Source organism: Penicillium pulvis (genome assembly GCF_028828015.1).
Source record: "Penicillium pulvis strain IBT 33274 chromosome Unknown contig_5_segment0_segment0, whole genome shotgun sequence".
Lineage (NCBI taxonomy): Eukaryota > Fungi > Ascomycota > Eurotiomycetes > Eurotiales > Aspergillaceae > Penicillium > Penicillium pulvis.
This window is the reverse complement of record NW_026643078.1, coordinates 935994-959490: the sequence shown is the minus strand read 5'-3', so window position 1 is coordinate 959490 and position 23497 is coordinate 935994. Positions and strand designations below refer to the sequence as shown.

Here is a 23497-nt window from a genome sequence, read left to right as displayed (position 1 = left end):
ATTCAATAGCTTCAAATGAGCCTTTGTAGTGATAGGGCACTGCCTTGGGCTATCTTCAATTCCTCAGATTACTTGCATTAAACATCTCCGCTATGCACATGATATGCAGTAATAATCGCCAGTTACAGACTTATAAATGTATTCAACTTACTGGCAGAAAAGACGCGTGCGCTAGCCCTCTGATCTCCGATGTGGAAACCTGCACGGCCTCACACCTGACTCACCATGGATGACTACTTTAACCTGCCAGCTACGCCTGATCCTTCAAAGCACAAGATGAACATATCGAATATTCCAAATGAAATCCTTCATCAGATAGCCACTTTCCTAGACTATGATTCCGACATTTTCGCTTTATCACAAACCTGCAAAGATCTCCATTCTATTGCGGATCATATCTTGGCACCCCGAAAGCCAACAGACCCTCAGTCAAGCCATTATCTTGTGTTGTTGAAGCATGTCCTGACGAAACGCGATGTTGATAAGTTGCACCGTCTTTTGACGTCAACTATCAAGCTTCCACAAGATGAAAACATTGTTGGATTTATCTCGACCTTTGCCGTGAAACGCGGTTACTTGGATATTGTTAGGCTTGTTGTCGACAATTACCCGTCTTGCCTGACACAAACTTATCAGGGGATGTCTCTCACCAAAATCGCGGTGAGATACCACCATTCAAAAATCAACAGGTTCTTAACTTCTCGAGGTTGTCTCGACCCACGACCCGAAAACAGGCACATTTTTGATGCCCTGGATGAAGGATCGCTATCCAAGTTCCGACATGCCATTGAGGTCTTGAATTGTCCTATTGACTCCAAAACAGCCCTCACAAGTGACTTAGGGTACACTTTCGTCGCTGAGGTTCATTTTGCTCCACGTACTCCATTGTGGGTTGCTGCTTACAAGGGCCGATTGGACATCGTCAAGTACCTTCTAAACCTTGGTGCTGATACAAGCATCCGATCTGATCCCGTGCCGGCTCTCTTCGCAGCTGCAATAGCTAATAAACCCAAAGTTGTGATCTTCTTGTTAGAATCAAGCGCACATCCAGATCTACAGAAAATCGGATGTAATGCGTGGAGAATCTTAACAGGTTGCAAGAACAGAATGACAGAGCTCCTGATTGAAAAGCTTGATATTGATGCTCTGACGCTTCAAACCTTCAAATCAGTTGATTCCACCGATCCCAAACGTACCGAGGATGTCAAATGACCTCGTGAGATTCGCCATTGAAAGTGGCAAGAAAGAGTTCATGACACGTTTATTTCAAGGAAGTCATTCAGCGGCCATACGCAAAGCCATATCTGGCAGTGGTTACTTACTAGAGCCACTAGTAAGAAATGGCTATATTCAAGAAGCTGACTTATTGATGGCTTCCATTGACTTGCACAAATTGCGATTGTTTTTGCCTCACACTTTACATGGCGCTATATACTGGGTGCCTTGTAACCAAGAGCCATATGGCAATGCCTTTGTTTTGAAATACTTCTATGAGAAAACCGAAATTCTTTTTCATGCGCCAGGTATCACATTGGAGACTACAAACGCTCAGAATAGCGGAGCTGGCTGCTTTCCGGAGCCAGCTCAAAACCCCACCAACCAAGCAGCTGTATTCAAAAAAGCCTGGATGCAGTTATTCAAGTTATATTCAACAAGAGGGGATGTACTGCAAGCCTTCATAAACCTGGGATTCCTTCAATACCTCACCAAAGAAGAAGTCAAAAACACATTCCAATGGATATGTATCCATGGAAGCAGGGCTAGTTTCCAAATCTGGTTGCAAGTCCTGCCTCAATTTGGCTTGTGTTTGGATTCCTCATCTGAACCAGGACATTACCGCACGGATCACTGGCGTTATTATAAGGACAGGCGTCATCGAAGTCTCAAACATTCGCCAGAAATCCGACTCGAGACTCTCTTCGAATATGCTCTTTATGGGTGTCCGTCTAAGAGCCTTTTCTCGCTCCTCGCTAGACCAGACATGGATTTAAGACCGACGAACAAGACATGCCTAAAGCTGTTTGCTTTAGCTGTTTGTAATTGTCGAAACCAAACGGTCGAATGGTTTCTCAACAATGGTTTCGCTGCAGACATGAAATATGGGGAGGGGGACATGCCACTACTCTGCCTGGCCGCTCAATCGAGATTCCATGTGGCTAATACGGTGGATTTATTGCTCGAGCGCGGTGTTTCAGCCGACACAACGAATTCTGCTTTATTTCATGCTGCTGAAAATGGGAAGACACGAATGGTACGAACCTTACTTGCGCATGGTGCTGACCCCCTCATGGGCTCCCACGGATATCAAAAACCGCCTTCTAAGTACGGAATTCCACTTGGATGGGCCATTCTAGGGGAGAGAGTTGAGATAGTGAAAATTTTCTTGAAAACCTTGGAATCTCGGCGTGTCAGAATCGATTGGCTTCTATCTCTTGTTCCACGTGGAACGGGAAATAGTGATTTGGAAATTGCAAGGGCTTTGACGCGAACTCACTGGCGCATGGCATATCCTGTTCCAGAACCATGAAATACTACCCAAATCAATAGTATCTCACTAATAACAATGATAGTCCTTCTGCTACTGATTTTCTATCGTACTCATACCTTAGTCAAAAAGGTGTTCGGAGTAATAAATAATAAAAAATGACCAAATATTGACCGGGGCAAACTAAGTGAGCCTGAGCCTCAGCGCCCTCACTAAAGCGGCAGCCAAAATACGGCAGTGGGTGTACAGTCAGTACAGGGACATGCAACGAGGCGTAGAATGGTCTCTAGATTACCAATTTTACCAGACTCCAAATATATATTCAAAGTTACTTCTTAGAATAGGATCTCATCAATTATCGGAAGTTGACGTCCGAGTGGCATAATGATAACAGCGTCGGACTTTGCGTGAAACTCCGCGGAGTTTGGCTCTTCTCTAAGATCATTGAACTTGCAAAGTATAAAGAGCTACCACTTTCCGACAAACACCCATAGGAAACATTTCTTATACCAATACGTCTCCTGATTCACAGTTCTCAAGGCTCTAATCTCATTTTCAACCGCAATGGATTTCTCAAAGAAGTTTGAAACAGCTCCCGAATGCTGGATCAATACCCGCATCTGGCCCTGTTCAGGTACAGATCGCAAGCCTATGCTGGTCCTCCTCCACTATTGGGGTGGCTCAACAGAAACATGGCATAGACTCACTGATCGGGACTCACCGACATCGCTTAGCGCCGTCTATCCCACCGTTGCGATCGATCTCCGTGGCTGGGGAGAGTCGAGTGACCAGCCGTCCAGCATAGAGAATTCCTTCCAACCTTTTTCAATCAAATCAATGGCCTCAGATGTGAGCATGATCTTGCAGAAGATGAGATCCGATGCGGACACGAAGGATATGTTCGACCACGGCTTCGTTCTAGTTGGACATTCCATGGGAGCGAAAGTTGCTCTCACGACTGCCAATGACCTGAACCAGCTTCTCCCTGAGCTAAAGGGATTTGTCCTCATTGCACCAGCACCAGTGACGCCAATGATTTTGCCCCGCGAGATTATTGAGCTACGACAGACTGCGTACGACTGCGAAGCATCTGTTCGGGGTGCTATGGCGCATGACCTCGCCCAGAAGGGCATGCTATCGCCCTCTGACGCTGACTTGGTAGTTCGAGGTAGCTTGAGGGGACATCCTTTGGCCAAAAAGTCTTGGCCTGCTTATGCGATGCAGGAGGATGTTTCTGAGGCTGTGAGGGGTGCGCTGGGACAAGTGCGACATGGCAACTCACCACTCAAGGCAGTCGTGATTTATGGTGAGAACGATCCTGTTGAGCCACAGGAGCGAGTGATGGGTGAAGTTGTTCCTTTCCTGGAGAAGTGTGGAGTTGAGATCGTCAGTGCGTGTGGCGCCAGGAATGTGAAGCACCTTATACCTCTCGAAAGCCCAGAAGTAATTTATGATCAGATCTGTCGCAGATTCTGAGAAGATATTGCTTTGTCGTTTGTTCTACATAGACCGGGGTTTTGAGGAAAACTGGAAAGTCTCCTACTCAGTCCATGCATGGGTTAGAAGCCAAGGGTGATCTTCTACCATTAGAAACTACAAGCTTGAAATCTCGACTGTTCCCTGTACATTACGAATATTTTTGAGAACCCAACAGAAAACAACCTTGTAATTGAAGCCACTTAAGGTAAAGAGTCCTCCAAGTATAATGTTTGCCAGTGGAAGATGAACCTCCAGCTGATTTCTTATACCCTCAAATAGATATAACGGGGAGCCCACCTTAGAGTTAACGCTTTTCTTGAAATCTCCAGGACCTGTACGGATGTCCGGGCCAATACACAGATACTATGGTCCTCGACTTAATATTGACTACCAATACATTTCATTCACTCTAGTGTGCTTGTCATTCATGACTAGAAAGGATGGATATACGTGAATCTTGTACTACGTGTGAGGACTCTGGGACAGTTAGTAGTGCAGTGGTTTTGAATCGGAAGATGTTTCAGTATATAGTACTACCGGCTATTAGTAAGTGCTATCAGAACACAGACTTTTATGAAGACGTCCCTACTATCAATATCAAATCGTATAGACAGCCCGTCACACAAGAGCGAGTCTTATTTGCCTGGTATATAAATCTAGATTAGGAGTCTTTAGATTGACTTGACGCAGTGATTCTTCCTTTTATTAAGGCAGGCATGTTTCACTTCCACACCCGTATTCTATCATAGAAAGCATTTTCCAAATTTCTTCTCCAGTCAATTCCTTTGTTCAATGATTATTTTGAGAAATATGAAATTTAGAGTCTAAAATAATCTCAAATGGAAGTGATCGAATGTCACAAAGTCTTGGATAAAAACTCAATGATCCAACTTTGCTTTGCAAGCAGAGTGGAGCATGTCAATGGGGTTGATCGACACGGATATACCCGGCGGCAAGTATAGCTAGTGACCATTTACTCACCTTCCCATTCCAGTGTAGGATATTGTGAATATGTAGGTACTTGGTATGCACTTGATGATATTACTATTTTAGAAACGGGCACTTAGCCTTACCTAACACCGTCGATGTGTCTTCCAATTATAAATCAAACCGCTCCTTGTCCCCGGGAGCGTCAGCACGGATAACCCCGGAGCCAATGAGGACTCAGAATGGGATCACAAATCAACTCTCCCCCTCGTCCTCGATGGCTTTCTCGCCTTCTTCATACAACACTGCCAAAGACCTTCGACTGCATTCTACTATGGCAGGTAAGTTCTCCTGTCCCGTTGCCACTCCAATGACGGCTTCCAAGGAAAACAAACTACTAAGCGCGAAACAGATCAATCAACTCCGCTCCGTATCGGAGTGGCTTTATATCCAGGATTTCAAGCTCTGGATGTATTCGGCCCATTGGACTGCCTGAATACACTGTCTAAAGATGAGAATTTTACTCTGGCTCTCCTATCGTCATCTTTGGAGCCAGTCTCAACATCATCACCTCAATTTCCAAACGCAATTGGCCAAAGCGTTGTACCAACGCATACCTATGCAGCTCCACCGGAACTTGACGTCCTGCTCGTTCCGGGTGGTGTCGGTGCACGTGAGCCTGGCCCGTTAATAGAGGAAGTCGTCACGTTCATCCGGGATGTCTATCCGTCTCTCAAGTACCTGATTACTGTCTGCACTGGATCTGGACTTGCAGCGTGCGCTGGGGTTCTGGATGGGCGACGCGCGACGACTAACAAACGGGCGTGGCATGATACTACGGCGTTGAGTAAATTGGTGAAGTGGCAGCCGCATGCGAGATGGGTTGTCGATGGTAACATCTGGACTTCTTCGGGTGTTAGTGCTGGAATTGATGTTACGCTTGCTTGGATTGAGGCGGCCTTTAGCGCGGAAACAGCGAAAGATGTTGCAGACAGAATAGAGTACTCGCGGTGGAAGGATCCTAATCTGGATCCTTTTGCGGAACTTTATGGCTTGTGATGGGTGAAAGTGATTGACTGTTGCCAATAGCTAATATCTTCATAAGCTTTAGCTCAATGCTTATATGATTGTTTAACATTATATTTGCCTGCAGTATCCAGAGGCAGTCTCGATTGAAGATAGATGAATAGGAGCGAGATGGTAAGTATATTTGTGTGATAAAGTTATTGGTTCATATTATCTCAAATTGCCTCGAGTCCCTTGTCATTTGCAAGAAATTGCTTCAATTTCCACAGCGATAACATCAAATCATTCACGGCCTTGTTATTCGGTCTGAAAAACAATGCTGACTGGTAGAAGTGCGGGACAGCCTCTTTGAGCTTCGCCAAGTCCGAGTCCGATAACAGGATCGACAGGTCAAAAACAGGGACACCTCTCTGATTCTGAGGAAGGATAACAGACTCTGGGAAAGACCCACTGCTATTTTCATTTCCATCGGCCTCAGTCTGGCCTCCAAGAAGAAGCACCGCGCCGGATTCCATTTGTTCCATGGGCTCTAGTCGGTTTAGAGCCTCCGAAAGAGCCGAGTCCGAGTAACCCTGCATCTCGATTGCACTCCAAACTCGATTGGCAGCACCAAGGTGGTTTGATTTTAGACAAGCTGCCACAAGCTGCTTAACGACCTTACTTCTCATATGCCGCAGCATGTAGTCTGGCATGTTATCCATCCAGACCAGTTGCCTTTCTTCGCGCGCTGTAATAGGCCCTTGCGGATGCTTCCATCGATAGGGTATAAGTCTCGAAACAGCCGGCTTCTTGCCACCAGTTTTCCCGAGTGGCTTGGATATAGCTCGTAGAGATGACATGAAATTTGTCATCAGGAACACTAGCTGGCGACCAAAGTTTTCGTTCCGGGCCTTCATGGGACTGTTGTCTGTAGCTGCATTTGCGTCTTGACTCTGGCTTTGGCCCGTGGGTCTTGCTTTTCCTTCAAGTGAATCTTTGAGCAAGTCCACCGGTAAGAGATACATATTCTCCGTGTTGGGCTTTCGCACTAGGCCCCATTCTCCCATCAGGGCGCGTGGCATCCTTGCTCCCGATAGAGAACATGTTCTCATCGGCGACGCTAGAGCTAGCGCCCAAGGATTTTTGGCGAGAGGTTCGAGGCCGGCCTTTTTAGGGACACTTTTCGGGTCGGACTTGTGGTTTAATTCTGGGCGTAAACGGGTGAGGAGAGGCGATTGTGGTAGTCGTTGTGATGGGGGAATTGAGGCCTCATCTTGGGACTGGCTCTGGCGCGTCTTCGATGAAAAGGAGCGATGAGTTTGGGATCGCTGAAATGTGGATAGAAGCTGGTGAAATATACGGAGACGCAATACCCCAAGCGGGATTCGGTGGCTGGGGCAATTCATGTTGATGGTTGTGTAAGGAGGAGGTCAACTTTTGTTGCGGCGTTCCCATTACCCGTTGGGATTGTGCCAATCAGAGCTCGCCATTTGCGGAGTCGCTTCGGAGACAATCAATAGCGATTTGAGTAGTTGAATGAGCAAACATCGTCTCGGTTATGTCAATGAAGCTCTTACGATATTTAGAGCTAATATTGTATAGACGCCATTGCTAAGAGACATGCACCGTGCAGGGCGTTTCACGCTGGAGGCCTCAAGTCTCAGGCAGGTATGCCACGATGGATCTGACTGATATCTGGTTAGCTTTACTATAGTAAGGCGAATCCTGGGTCTGATATCAGTCGACTTAGTTAGTTTACGCAGAGCTTGCGGCATGAAACGTACATTTGAAAGTTATATAGTGACCTCGGAATTTATACAGAGCAGTCGGCCTAACTACAGTATAGCTAATAGTGGAGCCAATGGTGGCTGGAGCTTATCGTTATCAACTTTATCGACAGCTCCGCCATCTCATTTCACCTTCTCCAACTCCCACACCTCTGCATCTACTCCGCACGATCCGGCACAATGATGCGTACCGGTCTTCCCATCTTCCAGCGACTAGGCCGCCAGGTCTCTGTCTCCTCTATCCCCGCGCTTACGCGTGTTGCCGGCGCCCGAGCCTTCTCAAGCTCTGGGTCCTCGATGGACTACTCACCCCCGCGGAGTTGGACCCCAATGCCCATTGTCACCGAGACTGTCGTATGTCCACTCTTCCATTCATTGCTAATTCTTTCGCTCATTTTTATGCTATATAGGCCGGTGGCTGGCACACCTGTACGTCGGATCAAGACCCCACTTTCACCAATCCCATTCCCAAGTCTAGCCCGGACTGGCCTGGCTAATACATTGATACACGATTTAGACGATATCTTCTCCAAGCTCCTCAAGGAGCGCATTGTCTGCCTAAACGGAGAAGTCAACGACGTAGCATCAGCATCAATCGTCGCCCAACTCCTCTTCCTCGAAGCTGATAACCCGAAAAAGCCCATCCATCTCTACATCAACTCCCCCGGTGGCTCCGTGACAGCTGGTATGTGATACCTCCCACACACAAACACCACTCAGCTTCCATGTCTCAGTCCCGTTTCTAACCTACATACCTCCAGGTCTGGCAATCTACGATACAATGACTTACATCGCCGCTCCCGTGAGCACAATCTGCGTCGGCCAAGCCGCATCCATGGGCTCCCTCCTTCTTGCTGGTGGTGCACCCGGCAAGCGCTTCTGTCTCCCCCACTCGTCTATCATGGTGCACCAGCCTTCCGGCGGATACCACGGTCAAGCGACTGATATCGCTATTCATGCGAAGGAGATCCTGCGCATTCGGGCACAGCTTAACAATATTTATAAGCGCCATTTGAATGGTCCCAAGAAGCTTGAGCTTGATGACATTGAGAAGCTGATGGAGCGAGATTATTTCATGGGTGCCGAGGAGGCGAAGGACCTTGGCATTATTGATGAGATTTTGGATCGTCGTGTTAAGCCAGAGGAGAAGTGAGTATAGTTTAATTGCTTGGATAAGAGCTTATACCACTTGGATAGTCTGTGAGAGCTAAATACCCGGTCTGTGCTTTTCATTTCTCAAGTGTTCCCAGGTTGAGGGGATTGTTTTCTTTTCTTTTGGGCAATTGTACAATATCATGACTACTCATGTTTCTACACCATTTTTCTACTATTTATGCACAGGAAAGATCCGTTTTCCGAGATCTTAATCTGGATCTGTGTCTTTGTCTTTCATTCATACTCGGTAGCCAGCACCGAGGTAGGCATATGGCAAATCCGCATTATAGATCTTTCAATGAAGACTAAAATACATTCGTATAATCAGGTCGATGCATTCACTCGAACAATTCGGCCATCCGTCCCAACTTGCAGCCCGAAACGCTGTCGAAGGAATGTAGCCGTCTCCGATGATGGTACATAACCCGTTGGTCGCTGCGGTCTAGTCGAGTATACCCATTGGTTTCGTATTGTAGTAAAGAATCCCATTTCCATTATCACGGCCACACCCGAAGAGAACGAGTCAAGGGGGTGACCGTCCCGACTTGCAGCATTATCATCGGGATCCGCGAGGAGTGTCGTCCGTTCATCATTCACATCATCATCAATTTCAATAACGGGTGGGGTTGTGGATATATCGGCATCAGCTTCTTCGGTTCCGCGTACAACTCCTCGCTCCTCTGCGTCGTGATCTTGCCCCTCCGTCTGGCCAGACTCTCCGGCTTCCCCCGCCTCGGCATTCGTTGAAGCAGTGGTCGTGGTTGTAGTTGTTGAAGAGGGGTTCAGGGCGGCCGTCTTTACTCGCTCAATAATCAATCCCAACATGAGGAAGTCGACAAGGAAGATGAGAATATCGAAGGATATGAGTCGGAATGCAGGAACGGGCTTCTGTCCAATGAAGTCGATGAACACTCCGCCATGTAGGTAGCCGCGAGTAGCTTCTCCAGCTTCGGGGTTTATAATGAAGGCATGAAAGAGGATGCAGAGCAAGTTGCTGCCGATAATAGCAGACACGAACGGTTGATTGCGGGTAGGTTCGAAGGGCGCGGCTTTAGGTGTGAAGAAGATAAGTTGGACAAAGGCACGAATGGCAAACAAAATAACAGAGCAGCTGGAAAATTACAAAGCGCGTTAGAAAGTTCCTCGTTAATGTGGGGTTTCAGGACGAAAGCTGGGGTAATAGCTAGCTAGGCAGCTCCCGGGACTGAATCGCGATCGATCCCACCCCACCCAGCCATCAAATGGGGTCAGAGGCTTAACTTACTCCATATAATACAGCGCTGACAATTGGCAGTAAATGAGAATGTCCAGGTCCCGAAGTAACCGGTCGATGAAAGCGATCTTTGCCGTAGACTGGGCTTTCCTTACGCGACTGCGATCCTGGGCGCTGGGCGGACCAGTTCCGGCTGGTGAATCGCTTTCCGCGTCATCGAAGAGGGGTACTCTTGACACGTCAGCGATGTACTCTGCATCGCGGAAGACATCGACGTCTGTCATAGAGGGTCATGGGGGCATGGACACTGCTTTGCAATCGGGTCCAGTGCTGTAGTTGATAAGGTGTGGAGTCGATTTAGGGAGAAGCGGAGTTATCCCGGGCCGACCACCACGTGCTTTCAACTACAAGTATACAGCCTCGTGTCATCAGGCGTGCTAAAGTACATCTTTGTATGCAGGATAATTTATTTTGTGGTTGATTGAAGAATATACTTCATTTCATTCGCTTCATATGCATATTATCTACGGGCTTTATTTCAAGCTATTCTTGCAGACTAAAAGCTTAGTCCACGAAAATCTTGGGGGCCAACTCCGAATAATGCTCGAAGAATCCAGTGAAGAGACGAATGGCGTGGTCAACATCGAAAGTACCACCAGTCTCGCGAATGCTGTGCATGCTCAGCTGAGGGTTACCCAAATCCAGAGTACGGGCGCCCAGAGCAGCAGACAGCATAGGGCCAATAGTGCTACCGCAGCTAGAGTCGTTGCGGACGACAAACAGCTGCAGAGGAACGGGCAGGCTGTCCTGCTCACCCTTCTTGCGGGCAATCTCCTGAAGAAGGACGATACCGGGGGAGTTGGTCGCATAGCGAGCATTGGCGTTAATCTTGATCACACATCCCTTGTTAATTTCGGGCTTGTGGTCAGACTCGTACTTTTGAGCGTAGTTGGGGTTGATGGCGTGGGCCATGTCGGCAGAGACTAGGAAGGAAGTGGCGAGAGTCTGCTCGTAAGCGGTAGAGATATCTTCAGATGAGGAGGTAGCAGAAGGAAGAACCGACAGACGGCGAATGATAGAGGGGAGGATGTTCGAGTCCGCACCCTGAGCAGTGCGGCTACCGATTTCCTCGTGGTCGAACAGAGCAATCAGGCGGATGGCCTCCTCGTTCTCAAGTGCCTTCTCAGAGGGAGCTGACTCGGTGATAGCGGCAGTAGCACAGTAAGTGCTGTTCAGGTTGTCCAAGCGGGGAGAGAAGATGAATTCCTCGCTCATGCCACCCAGGCAGGACTTCTGGGTATCGAAGAGAGTGATCTCAAAGTCCAAAATGTCCTCGGGGGTGACTCCAGCCTCGGCCGCGATGAGCTCGACAAACTGGGAGTGGTGACGCTGGGTCACAGCCTTCAAGGGGGCGTACTCATCCTCCTTAGTTTCAGCAGCATTGGATTCGCTGGTCTGGTTGAGCTCCTTCGCAATTAGGCCAGCAATGGGGAATAACTGAGTCTCCTTGTTGAAAGAGAAATTCTCCTGGCGGTCGAGATGAATAGCCAGAGTGGGAATGCGAAGAACTGCCAAAAATTAGCCAACGCCCAATGCCTGGATTGATAGTACATACTGGGACGGTCAACCTTGACCAGCTTCTGCACAATGGATCCATTGCTGTCGCGGACCATGACCCGACCAGCCACACCCAAGTCACGGTCGAACCCTACAATCGTCAGCAAATTTCCCAGCAGATCAATGAATTATACATACAGGTGTGCCAGATGCCACCACCATAGCACTCAACACCAACTTGAATATAACCTTCACCTTGCTTCTTGCTGACAGGCTTGACCTTCAGGACAGGGGAGTCAGTGTGGGCACCAATCATAGCGATCGAGTTACCCGGCTATTTTCACATTGTCCTCATTAGCTATATTCGCAATGCTCTGAGCACTCTGACACAAACCTTCCATTTCTGGCCGATCGCAAAAGCGATGAGAGTGGTGGTGTTACGGGTTAGGTAGTAGCGACCGCCAGGCTTGCAAGTAGAGGCCCAGGAATCTTTTTCCTATAGACAGGATTAGCGCACATGTCTCAACGGTGATTCCACTATATAGATTGGATCAGTGGGGAACATGGAGTACCTTGATTTCCTGGAAACCAGCCTTGGCCAGAAGGTCCTTGGCAGATTGCACCGCGTGGAAGGCTAGACCCGGTTAACTCCACGATCGACCATTAAGGGTTCAATAGGAAAAGCATACGAGTAGGAGAAGCATTGACAAAGTCCAGGAACTGCTGGGCAGGAACCTTGGAAATCTGAGCCATGGTGGAAATAGATCGGATATTACGACTCAAAATAGGGAGGACAGAGGAGCGCATAGTCGAGTTCGAGTTGATGTGGTGGGGATGTGCCAACTGCGGGCAAGGTTTTCCCGCTGGCGGTGACAGGTGAACCATATGTTGCGGGGATAGATAAGACCTCAATTGAAGTATGTAGACAGTGCACACACAATTTGTAACTCATAAGTAAATCTAGTTATTCAGATCGACCCACTTGAGCTGAAGAATGTATTGATTTGACTCTTAATTCTCCGGTGAACCAAATGATTGGTAGAGTAAGCTCCTACTGTGGCTTACTGCTCTAGCGCGTCCGATGCGCGTGGGAGCGCGTTGATGGGTTTCACGGGTTCGCGTCTGATCCTCCTCAACCCCCCACTCTCAACCTATGACATAGTCCAATGAATCCACCATCACACGCGTAAATGTAAACAAGTCTGAGACTGTGCAGATGTGCAGAAAGAGGGGCTGGAACGTGTTTGAGTCAACACCCTGTTCCCGACCAAACTGAAATCATCTGTATAGAACCTTTGTAGATCATACATTTGAATCTAAGTAACCGTCGATCTGAGTGGAGCCATGGAATGAAAGGATTAGATCTATAAAAGAAGGGCTAAAACATAGTTTCCCATTTCCAACTAATAAATCGATGTAACAAACTCGAATTCCAAGACCATCCCAATCGGGTATAGCGTTCCCGACGCGTGACCGGGAGAGGGATGAAGTGAACTCGCCCTTGGATACGTTCCAACGCTTATCCCAGTCCCTTTCTTTGGATGCCATTCTCTTTGTCTAGATGGCCTTTGACACTTGAATCTTTGTGTTTCGTTTGAAGTCGTCCAAAGGTAATAAGTTGATTCCTGTGTCGAAGCGCCCATTTCAGTGGCTGGATCTGGCTTCCTCATCACAAATCAACACAAAGCCCCGGCAACCAGCGCACCTCAAATAGCAACATCGCCCATCACATTCTTGAACTCCAATCAATCAGCAATATCATACTTTCATCGCATGCGAATAATCAGCACCGTCAACATTCAGCGCGATCTGAACCTGGGGCCTGTGGATCAGCCGCCACTATGGGGGACCGATCTCAGGATACAGACGCAGGTCTGAGGGCTGGGAAAACAACAACAGGCAACACCCGATCGCAAGCCTCAAACGCTCGAGCTGCAAATATTGTTTCTCCTCCCGGGTCAAAAACACCGCCTTCTATGCCAGTAAAAAGAACGATATTGTATCCAGACAACATCGGCGGGCCACGAGCGCAGGACGGATCAGAGCCAGTGGATGCGAATGCGCTGGCCAAGGCACTTAAAGATTTTGATGAGGGCGGAATTGGAAGAGAAAGAACACCAGGAGCTAGTCCATGTCGAAAGAGACAACGGGTCTATGGAGATCGGTAAGTTAAGCGCCAAGGGCATCGAGAGAATGCACTCATTGCGAACGACGCAAAAGATGACAGTGAACTGACTGTTATCCAAGCTTTATTCCAAATCGTGAGGGACAAGACCTCCAGGCCACATACAGTCTGCTCCATGAGGACGGATGTCCTTCAACTCCATCGAAGTCGAAGAGACGTGCCCCTCACTCAGAGCTTCACTTTCAAAAGAGTTTGTGATTCTGTCTTGGTAGATTGAGAAGTGTGCACTAACATTCATGTAGCGGAAGAAGCAAATCGGACTTTCTCCCGGGTCTTGCGCAGTGAACTATTTGGAAATACCGTTCCACAACCTGACCTCAACTCAGCCTCGCCAGATCCATTAATGGGATTTAACGCCGGCATTAATGACAAAACTCGATCCCATACACCACCTTCTCTTGTCTCTAATCTCCCACCCGCCAGCATGACTCCTTCAACTCCACACAAGAACCTTTTCAACTACGGTCCCAGTCGCCCGGGCTCTAATCACCCCACACCCTCAAAAACTCCTCGAAGTGCGCATGCACCGAATCTTAATGTCCGCTCTGATCTGTATAGCCTATCACCTATACGATATGATAGCCAGCGGATCCTTGAGACCCCGCGCAAGCAGCCTCGTTATGTGAATAAGGTTCCCTACAAGGTCCTAGATGCGCCCGATTTACAGGACGACTTTTACCTGAATTTGGTAGATTGGGGCAGCAGTAATGTTCTTGGAGTTGGACTCGCCAATTCGGTGTACATGTGGAACTCTCAATCTGGCCGTGTGACCAAACTTTGTGAGCTCAAGGACGACACTGTCACCAGTGTTAACTGGATCCAAAGGGTGTGTATATGCATTTCAACTCCATAATCTCGTAATGTGCCGTGGCTAACAATAACTCCCTACAGGGCACTCATCTCGCCATTGGTACTGGCAAGGGCCTAGTTCAGATCTGGGATGCTGACCATTGCCGGCGATTACGGACGATGGTTGGCCATACCAACCGGGTCGGCGCTTTGGCATGGAATGACCATATTCTCACCTCAGGATCTCGTGATCGTCTTATCTACCATCGTGATGTTCGCTCCCCCGATCAGTGGATCAAGCGCTTGTCTGGCCACAAGCAGGAGGTTTGCGGGTTGAAGTGGAACACCGAAGATGGCCAATTAGCATCTGGTGGCAATGACAACAAATTGATGGTGTGGGACAAGCTGAGTGAGACCCCGCTCTATCGATTTTCGGATCACTGTGCAGCTGTGAAGGCCATTGCATGGTCGCCTCATCAACACCACCTACTTGCATCGGGTGGAGGTACAGCGGATCGCACGATCAAATTCTGGAACACGTCAACCGGCTCTTTGATCAAGGAAATGGATACTGGAAGTCAGGTCTGTAACCTTTCCTGGTCCAAGAACTCAGACGAGATTATCAGCACCCATGGATACAGCCAGAATCAGATTGTGATCTGGAAGTATCCGCGCATGGAGCAAATTGTCTCATTAACGGGTCACACTTTCCGTGTGTTATACCTTGCCATGAGCCCAGACGGTCAGACAGTCGTGACTGGTGCTGGCGATGAGACACTCAGGTTCTGGAAGATTTTCGACAAACGAGCTACCAGAGACTCGCGGCGCGAGGGTAGCAAGCTATCGGAATGGGGCTCCATCCGTTAGTATTCTCAATCTTGCCTTTCCATTTTCATCTGCATGCGACATGGAGTTCTGGGTCTTGGGCATTGATTCTTAGGGATCATCATTGCATGGTATCAAGGAAATTTGATCTCGATCATGGACATTTTCTGCATCGGCCTCTATCACATTATGGCCAAAACTTCTCTCATCGGTGGGGTTTGCAAGAATCCTTCATCCTGATTTCTCGGTGGGCAAGCTTTTCGTTCCCACTGAATCCATTCTTACGGCGTTTCATCATCTCCCCGGTCACTATTCTTTCTTGCGGTTTCTTTCTCTCCGGCGCAACTTTTTTCCCTTATCAGTCCAAGCGGTGGCGCTCATGGTGTTTCAACTAGGTCGCCGGTATCCGGCATTGGCGTCAGGGAGGATGGTTGTTTCTTATTGCAACTTGCCCTTTGATGATGACATGTCCCCTTCTTTCTCACTGTTTTTCCTCTTTTTCTTTTTCCCGACAGATTCACCTTTCAGCTTTACTCTTGATTTGATCTAATGTTATGCCATACCATCGGTCCGGCGCAGGGGTTCTGCCATTTTAGGATGAAATATCATGAAGGTTTTATACCTTGATTATTGAATTGACCCAACTTCTGAGTATACTTGTAGATCATGTGTAATGTAAATGAACCCAATCTATTCAATATCTAGACGTAGAAATCCACTCACTAAAATCTGACCCAGGCGGTATCAAATTACCTATGCTATACTAAATACAAGAGCCTTGGGTCCTCCAGAACGCAATGGAGATGTTAAACATAAAATATAAAATCTCTTAAAGATCAAAGAGATGTGATATCAATCAAAGCACATTTTAAAGCACTAGACGTGCAGGCTCGACCTGCAGGAGGGTCTTAATCCGCTCCAGGAACGCCTTGGCGCGCACCTCCTCACCAACCGGAACAACTAAGCTGAAGACATTGGAAGCACCAGCAGAGCCCTCAACGGAAGGCGCCACAGAAGAATTCTTCTTGCCAGGCTTGGCACTCAGGATATCAATGATATCCTCCGCAACAGGAGCTGACGGGCGGTATGCCTCAGCAGCCTCATAAGCATTCAACTCAGGGATGTAGTCACCACGCGAGATAGTAACGGGCTCGGCACCAAGGACCTCCTCAAACAGCTCATCAGCAGAGGGAGTGTAGTTCTTCGCGCGAGGCAAATCATCGTTGGCGAGATCAGTAGCCACAGCCAGGAATCTGGAGAGGGGGACAGTGACCCCTAGGTTATCCTGGATCTTCTTCTGAGCAGACAGGACGGCCGCAAGGGAAACTGAGATTGCGATTGAGGTCATGGGCGGGGGCTTAGCGACAACCGGTTCCTCCTTGACTTGCTCTGCGGCCTGCGCGGCGGGGGAAGAGACCGGCGCAGCGATCTTGATGTTGCTCAGGTCGAGGTGGGCCAGCTTGGCGAGTGAGGCGGCTTGAGCGGCTGGGTACTCGGCGGCGATCTGACCGATGTAGGCGAGGACATCACCCTTCAGGAGACGGCCCTTAGGTCCGGAAGCGGGGATCTTGGAGACTTCTGACTCGGGGATGTTCTTCTGGTGCAGGAGCTGGCTGACGGAGGGGTAGAGAGGGTAGGCGGGATTGTGGAATTGAGGGGCGGAGGTAGATTGCATGCCTATAAACATTATCATGGTCAGTTATGTCAATTTTCCGGTGCGTGAGAGCTGCGCTCTTGAGCAATTGAACTCCGATAAGGATATTCTGCTTTTGCGGAGCTCCGGATCGCATTGGGCCTGGAGCAAGGACTTACGCTTGGTGATTTGGATAACCTGTGGCTGGCGGCGGGCGAACATGGCCGAGGCCTTGGTGACGGGAATTCGAGCGGACATTTTGATAGGAGTTGCGGTGACTTTGGGAGGTCGTTTCGTTACTTGGACTGTCGGAGATGGTTCAAGCAAGGTCGCAACTCTCCGGAGGAGCTGGAATGTCGACGAAGAAGGACAGAATCGACCGAAAGTCCACCAGCGCGTCTAGCCGCGTTGATTCCCGTAATAAATAATGTGGTTCGTTTGGTCTAAGAGGTTGAGCTTAGGGATTGAAAGGAAATGAAGCCGGTGTTGAGGCCGTTGGGAGCTTCACCGGCGGCCGGGTCGGGAACATTTTTCTGCCGCAGCGGCTGTTTTCGACTCGCGGGTGCTTTCCGAGGAGAACAACGGTGGACTGATCGATCTTTTGGTAAGTGCTCTATCTTTTCTAAGATTGCTTCGCTTAATGAGGTCCATTCGGGCTTGGTTGAACTGCCATTGAATTGGTTTTTGTCATACGGCTATCTTATACGAAAATGGCTACTTAACGAAAGCGTTGTACTGATCTTGGCATCAACAGATTCCGCGCAATAATGGCCGCTAGACCTCCTACCTTCCGGTTATTTTGGCACAGGTTTGCCGGGCCTTCAGCTCGAAACAGTTGCCAGGCAGACTTTGCCCCTACATGGCGCTCATTCGTGACGAGCGCTCCGCGATCAGCTCGCGGACAAGCAAAACCATCCTCACGAAACGTCGTCCCAGGCTCGAGTGTTCCAGTTGGATCAATAGGACGACTTGCGCTTAAGGTCGCAAGAGAAGGCGATGTTGTTCTCTTCAAGGCACCTTCTCACCGCACCTATGTCATGAGCGCATACGGTCTCTCGGCATTCTGTTTCGCGTACGCACTGTTCAACTCCAACGACGTTTTTCGCGATGCTCAAATCGAGCGCCCTGTGTGGCAGAAAGGACTGTTTGGTGGTATTTGTGTGACAATGAGTGTCATGGGTACACTGTTCCTCGTCAGAACGGGCCATTTAGTTCGGAGTATCACCGCCGTCAAGTCTAACAACCAGACTTATATTCGTTTTTCGGTGCGGCGCATGGTTCCATTCACAAAGCCTTACCAAATTGAGGTTTTGCCATCGGAAGTTTCCATTTCCCGGCGGTTAGTAATCTCGCAGGATTCGAAACAGCGGTTTGAGGGGGATAGCAAGAAGATTGGTTCGGCACAGGATCCGCAGCCGGGTTTCTTCAAAGCTCCCGTTCAGACCATGAGTGTTGGCATCTGGAAGATGTTTATGTCTATGCGCCAGATCTTCACTGGTGAAGATTTTATCCTCATGAAGGTTGAGGGCCGCAAGCAAACGTTCCGGGTGGATTCCAATGGGTTTGTGTCAAATGATTTCATGGCTCTGGGTAACCCAGTGCAGTTCAAGAGGTCTTGAGCTCGCGGTAACATAGTGCTCTTTTTTCTTGTCATGTCTTAATACTCGGCTCCTCTGCAATGTTTGCATTTAAGCCTATCTTGGTTGCTTGTCCCTCGATGTTGGGAACAATTTCATAGTGTACATATACACCCTGTAACACCAATCACCATACAACTGACTATTCAGTTCATCTGTGTTGCTTTTCGTGCCTACGTATCTTTGCATATCTGTGTTTATATGAATAAAGTAACATCTTATGTTACTGTATACTTCAAAATTTCAATGTCCTATTGTAGTACCTCCTGAGGTATCAATTGCGGGTACCCAGATCACTTACGATATATAGTTCGGGTATGCGATGATTCCATTGGAAATTAGCTATACATAGACCACCATGTGCTTTGGATTCGATTATGAAATCTTTTGGTTATAAGAACCAAGTCTAGTCGTCTTCAAAAGGCTTTAAATTTAGCTTTAGATGTCCATAAAACATGTCTGCGACGACCTGTAGATAAGGGCAGAAAGTGAACACAAGCCACGTGACTAAACCGGCGCGTCGGGGTTGACGCGCGATTCCCCATATCGCGCCCCTCCCACTCATTTGTGTCCAGTCAGTCCCGCGATTTGACATCAACCACACCACATTCGCCTGAGTATTCTAAGCGCGTGGCTTCCTCAGGAAGCGGCTGCTTTGCACCATGGGCAAACTTATTCGCCTCGAGCTTTTCAGTATGTACGGCCTCAAAAGGGTGTATCGCGCAGATCGGCTAACTTTGCTTTCAGATTTCAAGTCTTACAAAGGACATCATACGCTGCTGTTCGGAGATGCGTACTTCACGTCAATTATCGGACCCAATGGGTCCGGTAAGTCGAATTCGTATGCAATTACATTACCACTTTTTTTTCCCCCGGAGGAATTAGCTGACCCGCAGCAGGATGGATGCCATCTCGTTTGTTCTAGGAATTAAGTCTTCCCACCTGCGATCCACCAACCTCCGTGACCTTGTCTACCGTGGGCGCGTTTTGCGCACATCGAAGGTCGATGGAGAGCCCCCCGCCAACGGAGAGAACGGCGAGGCGGAGGAGGAAGACGAGGACATGGATGCATCGCAGGATGCAGGTGGTCCGAACGACCCCAAGACGGCCTGGGTCATGGCTTGCTACGAGGACGATGCTGGTGAAGAACAGCAATGGCGTCGCTCCATTACAAGTCAAGGCACCAGCGAGTACCGCATCAACAACAAAATCGTGACTGCTCAGCAATACAACGAGGCTCTGGAGGAGGAGAACATCTTGATTCGCGCGCGAAACTTCCTCGTCTTCCAGGGAGATGTTGAGGCTATTGCATCCCAGTCGCCACGAGACCTTACCCGACTGATTGAACAAATTTCCGGCAGCTTGGAGTACAAGGCGGATTACGAAAAGTTGAAGGCGGAGGCGGAGGAAGCAGCTGATCAGCAGACTGTTCAACTCAATCGTCGACGAGGCATCAATTCGGAGGTCAAGCAGTACCAAGAGCAGAAGCGGGAAGCCGAAAATTACGCCCGGAAGGCCGAGGAGCGTGACCAAGCCATTATTACCCACATTCTGTGGAAGCTTTTCCACTTCCAGCGCTTGATCGACGATTCGAGTGCCGACATCCAGAAGTACCAGGATGAACTTAAGGAATACCGCCGTGGCGTCGAGAAGTATGAGACGAATGTTGAGGATGCCAAGAAGGAGCACGCCCGTGTTGGTAGGGATGTTGGCAAGGCCGAGAAGAGCATCCTGAAGAAGGAGAAGGAAATTGAGGAACTCAATAACTCCTTGGTACCTGTCGATGAGAAGGTTGATATCACACAGAAAAAGGTTGAGCGGTATGCTTCGAAAATCGATGAGATCCGTAAGGAGCGTGAGACCTACTCCAACGGCGCAAAAAAGCTTGAGAAGGACTTGAAGCTCGTGGAGAAAGCCCAGGCTCAATGGGAGGTTGAGTGGAAAAAGACAACCAACAAACAGGGCGTACAGCTCAGTGAAGCTGATCAGCAAGAATACCACAAGCTCCGCGAAGAGGTCAGCAAACGCTCGTCCGCCGACCAACTGAATCTCGACAACCTGCAGAGACAGAGAAAGACAGAGGCTGAAGCTGTCAACAGCCTGAAAGGCAAATTCGAGAACACCGAGTGGCAACTTCAGAGCCTGGAGTCGGATGCTCAGAATATGAATGAGCGCAAGGCATCTCTTACTGAAACAAACAAGACCACGTCCAAGGATATCGACCGCAAGAAAAAGGAGCTCAACACTTTGACATCTGAGCGCTTGAAAGTCTCGCAAATGAGAACAGAGCTTGAAGAAAAGCTGCAGGTTGTGCTGAGAAAGTTGCTCGAAGCCGACAATGGAAAGAAGCAGAACGAGCGTGAGCTGCGCGCCAAAGAGATGATCTCAACTCTCAAGCGTATCTTTCCCGGTGTCAAGGGGCGCGTCAGTGACCTTTGCAAGCCTAAGCAGCGTAAATATGCCGAGGCGGTTAGTACCGTGCTTGGCCGCCATTTTGATGCTATTGTGGTGGACAATGAGAAAACTGCCAAAGAATGCATCCAGCATCTTCGCGACCAGCGTGCTGGCCTAGCAACTTTCCTGCCATTGGAAACCATCCAGGTGAAGCCTATTAACTCTAACTTGAAGGGAATGCACCGGAATATGCGCCCAGCCATTGAGACCATCGATTACGAGGACTGGGTTTCTCGTGCTATCAGCTATGCGTGTGGAAACTCTATTGTTTGTGACGATCTGGAAACAGCCAAATATCTTTGCTACGAGAGGAATGTTGATGCCAAGGCTGTCACTTTGGATGGCACCGTCATTCATAAGGGCGGTCTCATGACCGGTGGACGAGGGCCCCAGCAGAATTCAAAACGCTGGGAGGACTCAGAAGTGGAGAATCTTTATAAGCTAAAGGATAAGCTGATGGGCGACCTTGGCAATCTCCCTAAGAGCCATCACCGCGGCTCAGAAGAGGAGACTCTGCAGGGCGAGCTTGTTGGTCTTGAGCAGCGACTCAACTATTCTCGTGAAGAGTTGAAGGCACTTGAGAGAAACATCAAGAGCAAGCGCAGCGAACTGGACTTTGTCAAGCGCCAATTAGAAGACCTGCGTCCCAAATATACTGAGCGGAAGGAGAATCTCGATGAGCTGGACCAGACTATTGAGGTTTCTCAATCCTCAGTTAGTCAAGTCGAAGATGAGATCTACGGCAATTTCTGCAACCGTCTTGGATATGCCAATATCCGTGAGTATGAGGCGCAGCAAGGTTCGTTGCAGGAAGAAGCTGCACAGAAGAAACTCGAATTCACTACTCAGAAGAGTCGTATCGAGAACCAGCTCAGCTTTGAAATGCAGCGAATTCAAGCGACAGAGGATCGGGTTAGCGGTCTTCAGGCTCAGTATGAGCGTGACATGAGTCTGATTGAGGAGCTCAAGAGTCAACAGGAGGAGATCCGCAACAGGCTGGATGAGTTCGGTGCCGAGCTTGAGCTATTGCGGGAGAACCTCGAGAAGCAAAAGGAAATCTACGCACAGTCAGCAGAGAACCTGACTGAGCAGCGAAGAGAACTTCAGAAGCGCAGCAAGCACGTCGAAGCGGCGCTCAAAAATATTAATGCACTTGAAGCTGAGATCCAGCGCAATTCGTCCGGTCGTTATGCCCTCCTGCGCCGATGCAAGCTCGAGGACATCGACGTTCCGTTGACCGACTCTTCCAACTCCTTCGACAAACTTCCCATCGACGAATTGGTGCAGGCTGCCGATCCAGATGCCATGGATGTAGATGACGCTGATGAACTTGATGAAACGCCGGCGGTGCAGGACTACGGAATTGAGGTCGACTTTGACTCTCTTGGAGAAACACTTAAAGAGGTATGTGCAGGCTTGAAACCACTACGAGATTACATGCTAATTCCATCTGCAGGAGGCCGATGATAAGCTCGAGGAAGAGTTGCTAGAAAAGGTTCGCCTTCTCAACAACGAGCTCGACAAAATGGCACCGAATACCCGCGCCATGGAGCGCCTCGAGACCGTCGAGAACAAGCTTCGTAGCACCGAGCAGGACTTTGAGGATGCGCGCAAGCAGGCCCGAAAGGCGAAGGATGGGTTTGAGGCAGTGATGAAGAAGCGTTCCGACCTCTTTAACAAGGCCTTTGCGCACATTTCCGAGCAAATCGGCCCCATCTACCGTGAATTGACACGCAGTGCCAACTATCCGCTGGGCGGACAAGCGTAAGTTCCGTCTTACTCATCCTTTTCCTTGTTCAATCCGACTGATTCTGTTACAGATATCTTGATATCGAGGACTCGGATGAGCCATATCTCGATGGCATCAAATACCATGCTATGCCTCCACTGAAGCGTTTCCGTGATATGGAGCATTTGTCTGGTGGTGAGAAGACCATGGCCGCACTTGCTCTGCTGTTTGCGATTCACTCATACCAACCCTCGCCTTTCTTCGTGCTGGACGAAGTTGACGCGGCTCTGGACAACACCAACGTTGCCCGCATTGCCAACTATATCCATGACCACGCTGCGCCTGGCATGCAATTCATCGTTATCAGTTTGAAGACCGGACTCTTCCAAAACAGTGAGGCACTGGTCGGAATCTACAGAGATCAAGTGGAGAACAGCAGTAAATCCCTAACTCTTGATGTGAGTTTCCTTTTTCACCCTTTGACCAGCTTGAAAATGAAGCTAATTTTTGTTTCTCCTAGCTCCGCAAATACACCTGATTCCTCGACAGAGGATCAAGAAGGACTTTTACGATGATCTGGTTGCTTTTTCTTCGTTTGTGTAGATTATTTTATGCCGGCTTTACTATTATTAGGTGA

The 23497-nt window shown here is 48.8% G+C and overlaps 11 protein-coding genes across 11 annotated transcripts; 7 read left to right on the top strand and 4 right to left on the bottom strand.

Annotated features, from left to right (window-relative positions):
* Positions 1-225: 225 nt before the first annotated feature.
* On the top strand, positions 226-1212 carry N7503_006920 (uncharacterized protein; the record flags this gene model as incomplete). Its single annotated transcript, XM_057066467.1, has 1 exon — positions 226-1212. The coding sequence occupies one exon, from the start codon at positions 226-228 to the stop codon at positions 1210-1212; it is 987 nt and encodes a 328-aa protein (XP_056920148.1).
* A 1837-nt stretch (positions 1213-3049) lies between these two features.
* On the top strand, positions 3050-3961 carry N7503_006919 (alpha/beta fold hydrolase; the record flags this gene model as incomplete). The annotated part of the gene is made up of 1 exon (XM_057066466.1): positions 3050-3961. One exon carries the CDS (start codon positions 3050-3052, stop codon positions 3959-3961), a length of 912 nt encoding a protein of 303 aa, XP_056920147.1.
* Positions 3962-5168: 1207 nt separating this feature from the next.
* N7503_006918 (DJ-1/PfpI family protein) lies at positions 5169-5950 on the top strand (the record flags this gene model as incomplete). The annotated part of the gene is made up of 2 exons (XM_057066465.1): positions 5169-5232; positions 5304-5950. The coding sequence occupies 2 exons, from the start codon at positions 5169-5171 to the stop codon at positions 5948-5950; spliced, it is 711 nt and encodes a 236-aa protein (XP_056920146.1).
* Positions 5951-6132: 182 nt separating this feature from the next.
* N7503_006917 (uncharacterized protein) lies at positions 6133-7302 on the bottom strand (the record flags this gene model as incomplete). Its single annotated transcript, XM_057066464.1, has 1 exon — positions 6133-7302. One exon carries the CDS (start codon positions 7300-7302, stop codon positions 6133-6135), a length of 1170 nt encoding a protein of 389 aa, XP_056920145.1.
* A 561-nt stretch (positions 7303-7863) lies between these two features.
* Positions 7864-8836, top strand: N7503_006916 (ATP-dependent Clp protease proteolytic subunit; the record flags this gene model as incomplete). Its single annotated transcript, XM_057066463.1, has 4 exons — positions 7864-8037; positions 8094-8112; positions 8201-8368; positions 8445-8836. 4 exons carry the CDS (start codon positions 7864-7866, stop codon positions 8834-8836), a joined length of 753 nt encoding a protein of 250 aa, XP_056920144.1.
* A 326-nt stretch (positions 8837-9162) lies between these two features.
* On the bottom strand, positions 9163-10335 carry N7503_006915 (DSC4 family protein; the record flags this gene model as incomplete). Its single annotated transcript, XM_057066462.1, has 2 exons — positions 9163-9949; positions 10103-10335. The coding sequence occupies 2 exons, from the start codon at positions 10333-10335 to the stop codon at positions 9163-9165; spliced, it is 1020 nt and encodes a 339-aa protein (XP_056920143.1).
* Positions 10336-10615: 280 nt separating this feature from the next.
* N7503_006914 (M18 family aminopeptidase) lies at positions 10616-12493 on the bottom strand (the record flags this gene model as incomplete). The annotated part of the gene is made up of 6 exons (XM_057066461.1): positions 10616-11619; positions 11667-11759; positions 11807-11942; positions 12003-12104; positions 12181-12242; positions 12298-12493. The coding sequence occupies 6 exons, from the start codon at positions 12491-12493 to the stop codon at positions 10616-10618; spliced, it is 1593 nt and encodes a 530-aa protein (XP_056920142.1).
* Positions 12494-13449: 956 nt separating this feature from the next.
* Positions 13450-15449, top strand: N7503_006913 (WD40 repeat domain-containing protein; the record flags this gene model as incomplete). Its single annotated transcript, XM_057066460.1, has 4 exons — positions 13450-13772; positions 13856-13983; positions 14036-14619; positions 14685-15449. 4 exons carry the CDS (start codon positions 13450-13452, stop codon positions 15447-15449), a joined length of 1800 nt encoding a protein of 599 aa, XP_056920141.1.
* Positions 15450-16122: 673 nt separating this feature from the next.
* Positions 16123-17459, bottom strand: pdx1 (uncharacterized protein). The gene is made up of 2 exons (XM_057066459.1): positions 17220-17459; positions 16123-17084 (listed from the first exon to the last, which is right to left on the bottom strand). Exons 1-2 carry the CDS (start codon positions 17296-17298, stop codon positions 16276-16278), a joined length of 888 nt encoding a protein of 295 aa, XP_056920140.1. The 5' UTR covers positions 17299-17459; the 3' UTR covers positions 16123-16275.
* Positions 17460-17807: 348 nt separating this feature from the next.
* On the top strand, positions 17808-18659 carry N7503_006911 (uncharacterized protein; the record flags this gene model as incomplete). The annotated part of the gene is made up of 1 exon (XM_057066458.1): positions 17808-18659. One exon carries the CDS (start codon positions 17808-17810, stop codon positions 18657-18659), a length of 852 nt encoding a protein of 283 aa, XP_056920139.1.
* A 680-nt stretch (positions 18660-19339) lies between these two features.
* N7503_006910 (cohesin subunit SMC1) lies at positions 19340-23398 on the top strand (the record flags this gene model as incomplete). The annotated part of the gene is made up of 6 exons (XM_057066457.1): positions 19340-19370; positions 19425-19518; positions 19577-22535; positions 22588-22895; positions 22952-23318; positions 23381-23398. The coding sequence occupies 6 exons, from the start codon at positions 19340-19342 to the stop codon at positions 23396-23398; spliced, it is 3777 nt and encodes a 1258-aa protein (XP_056920138.1).
* Between the last annotated feature and the right edge of the window lie 99 nt (positions 23399-23497).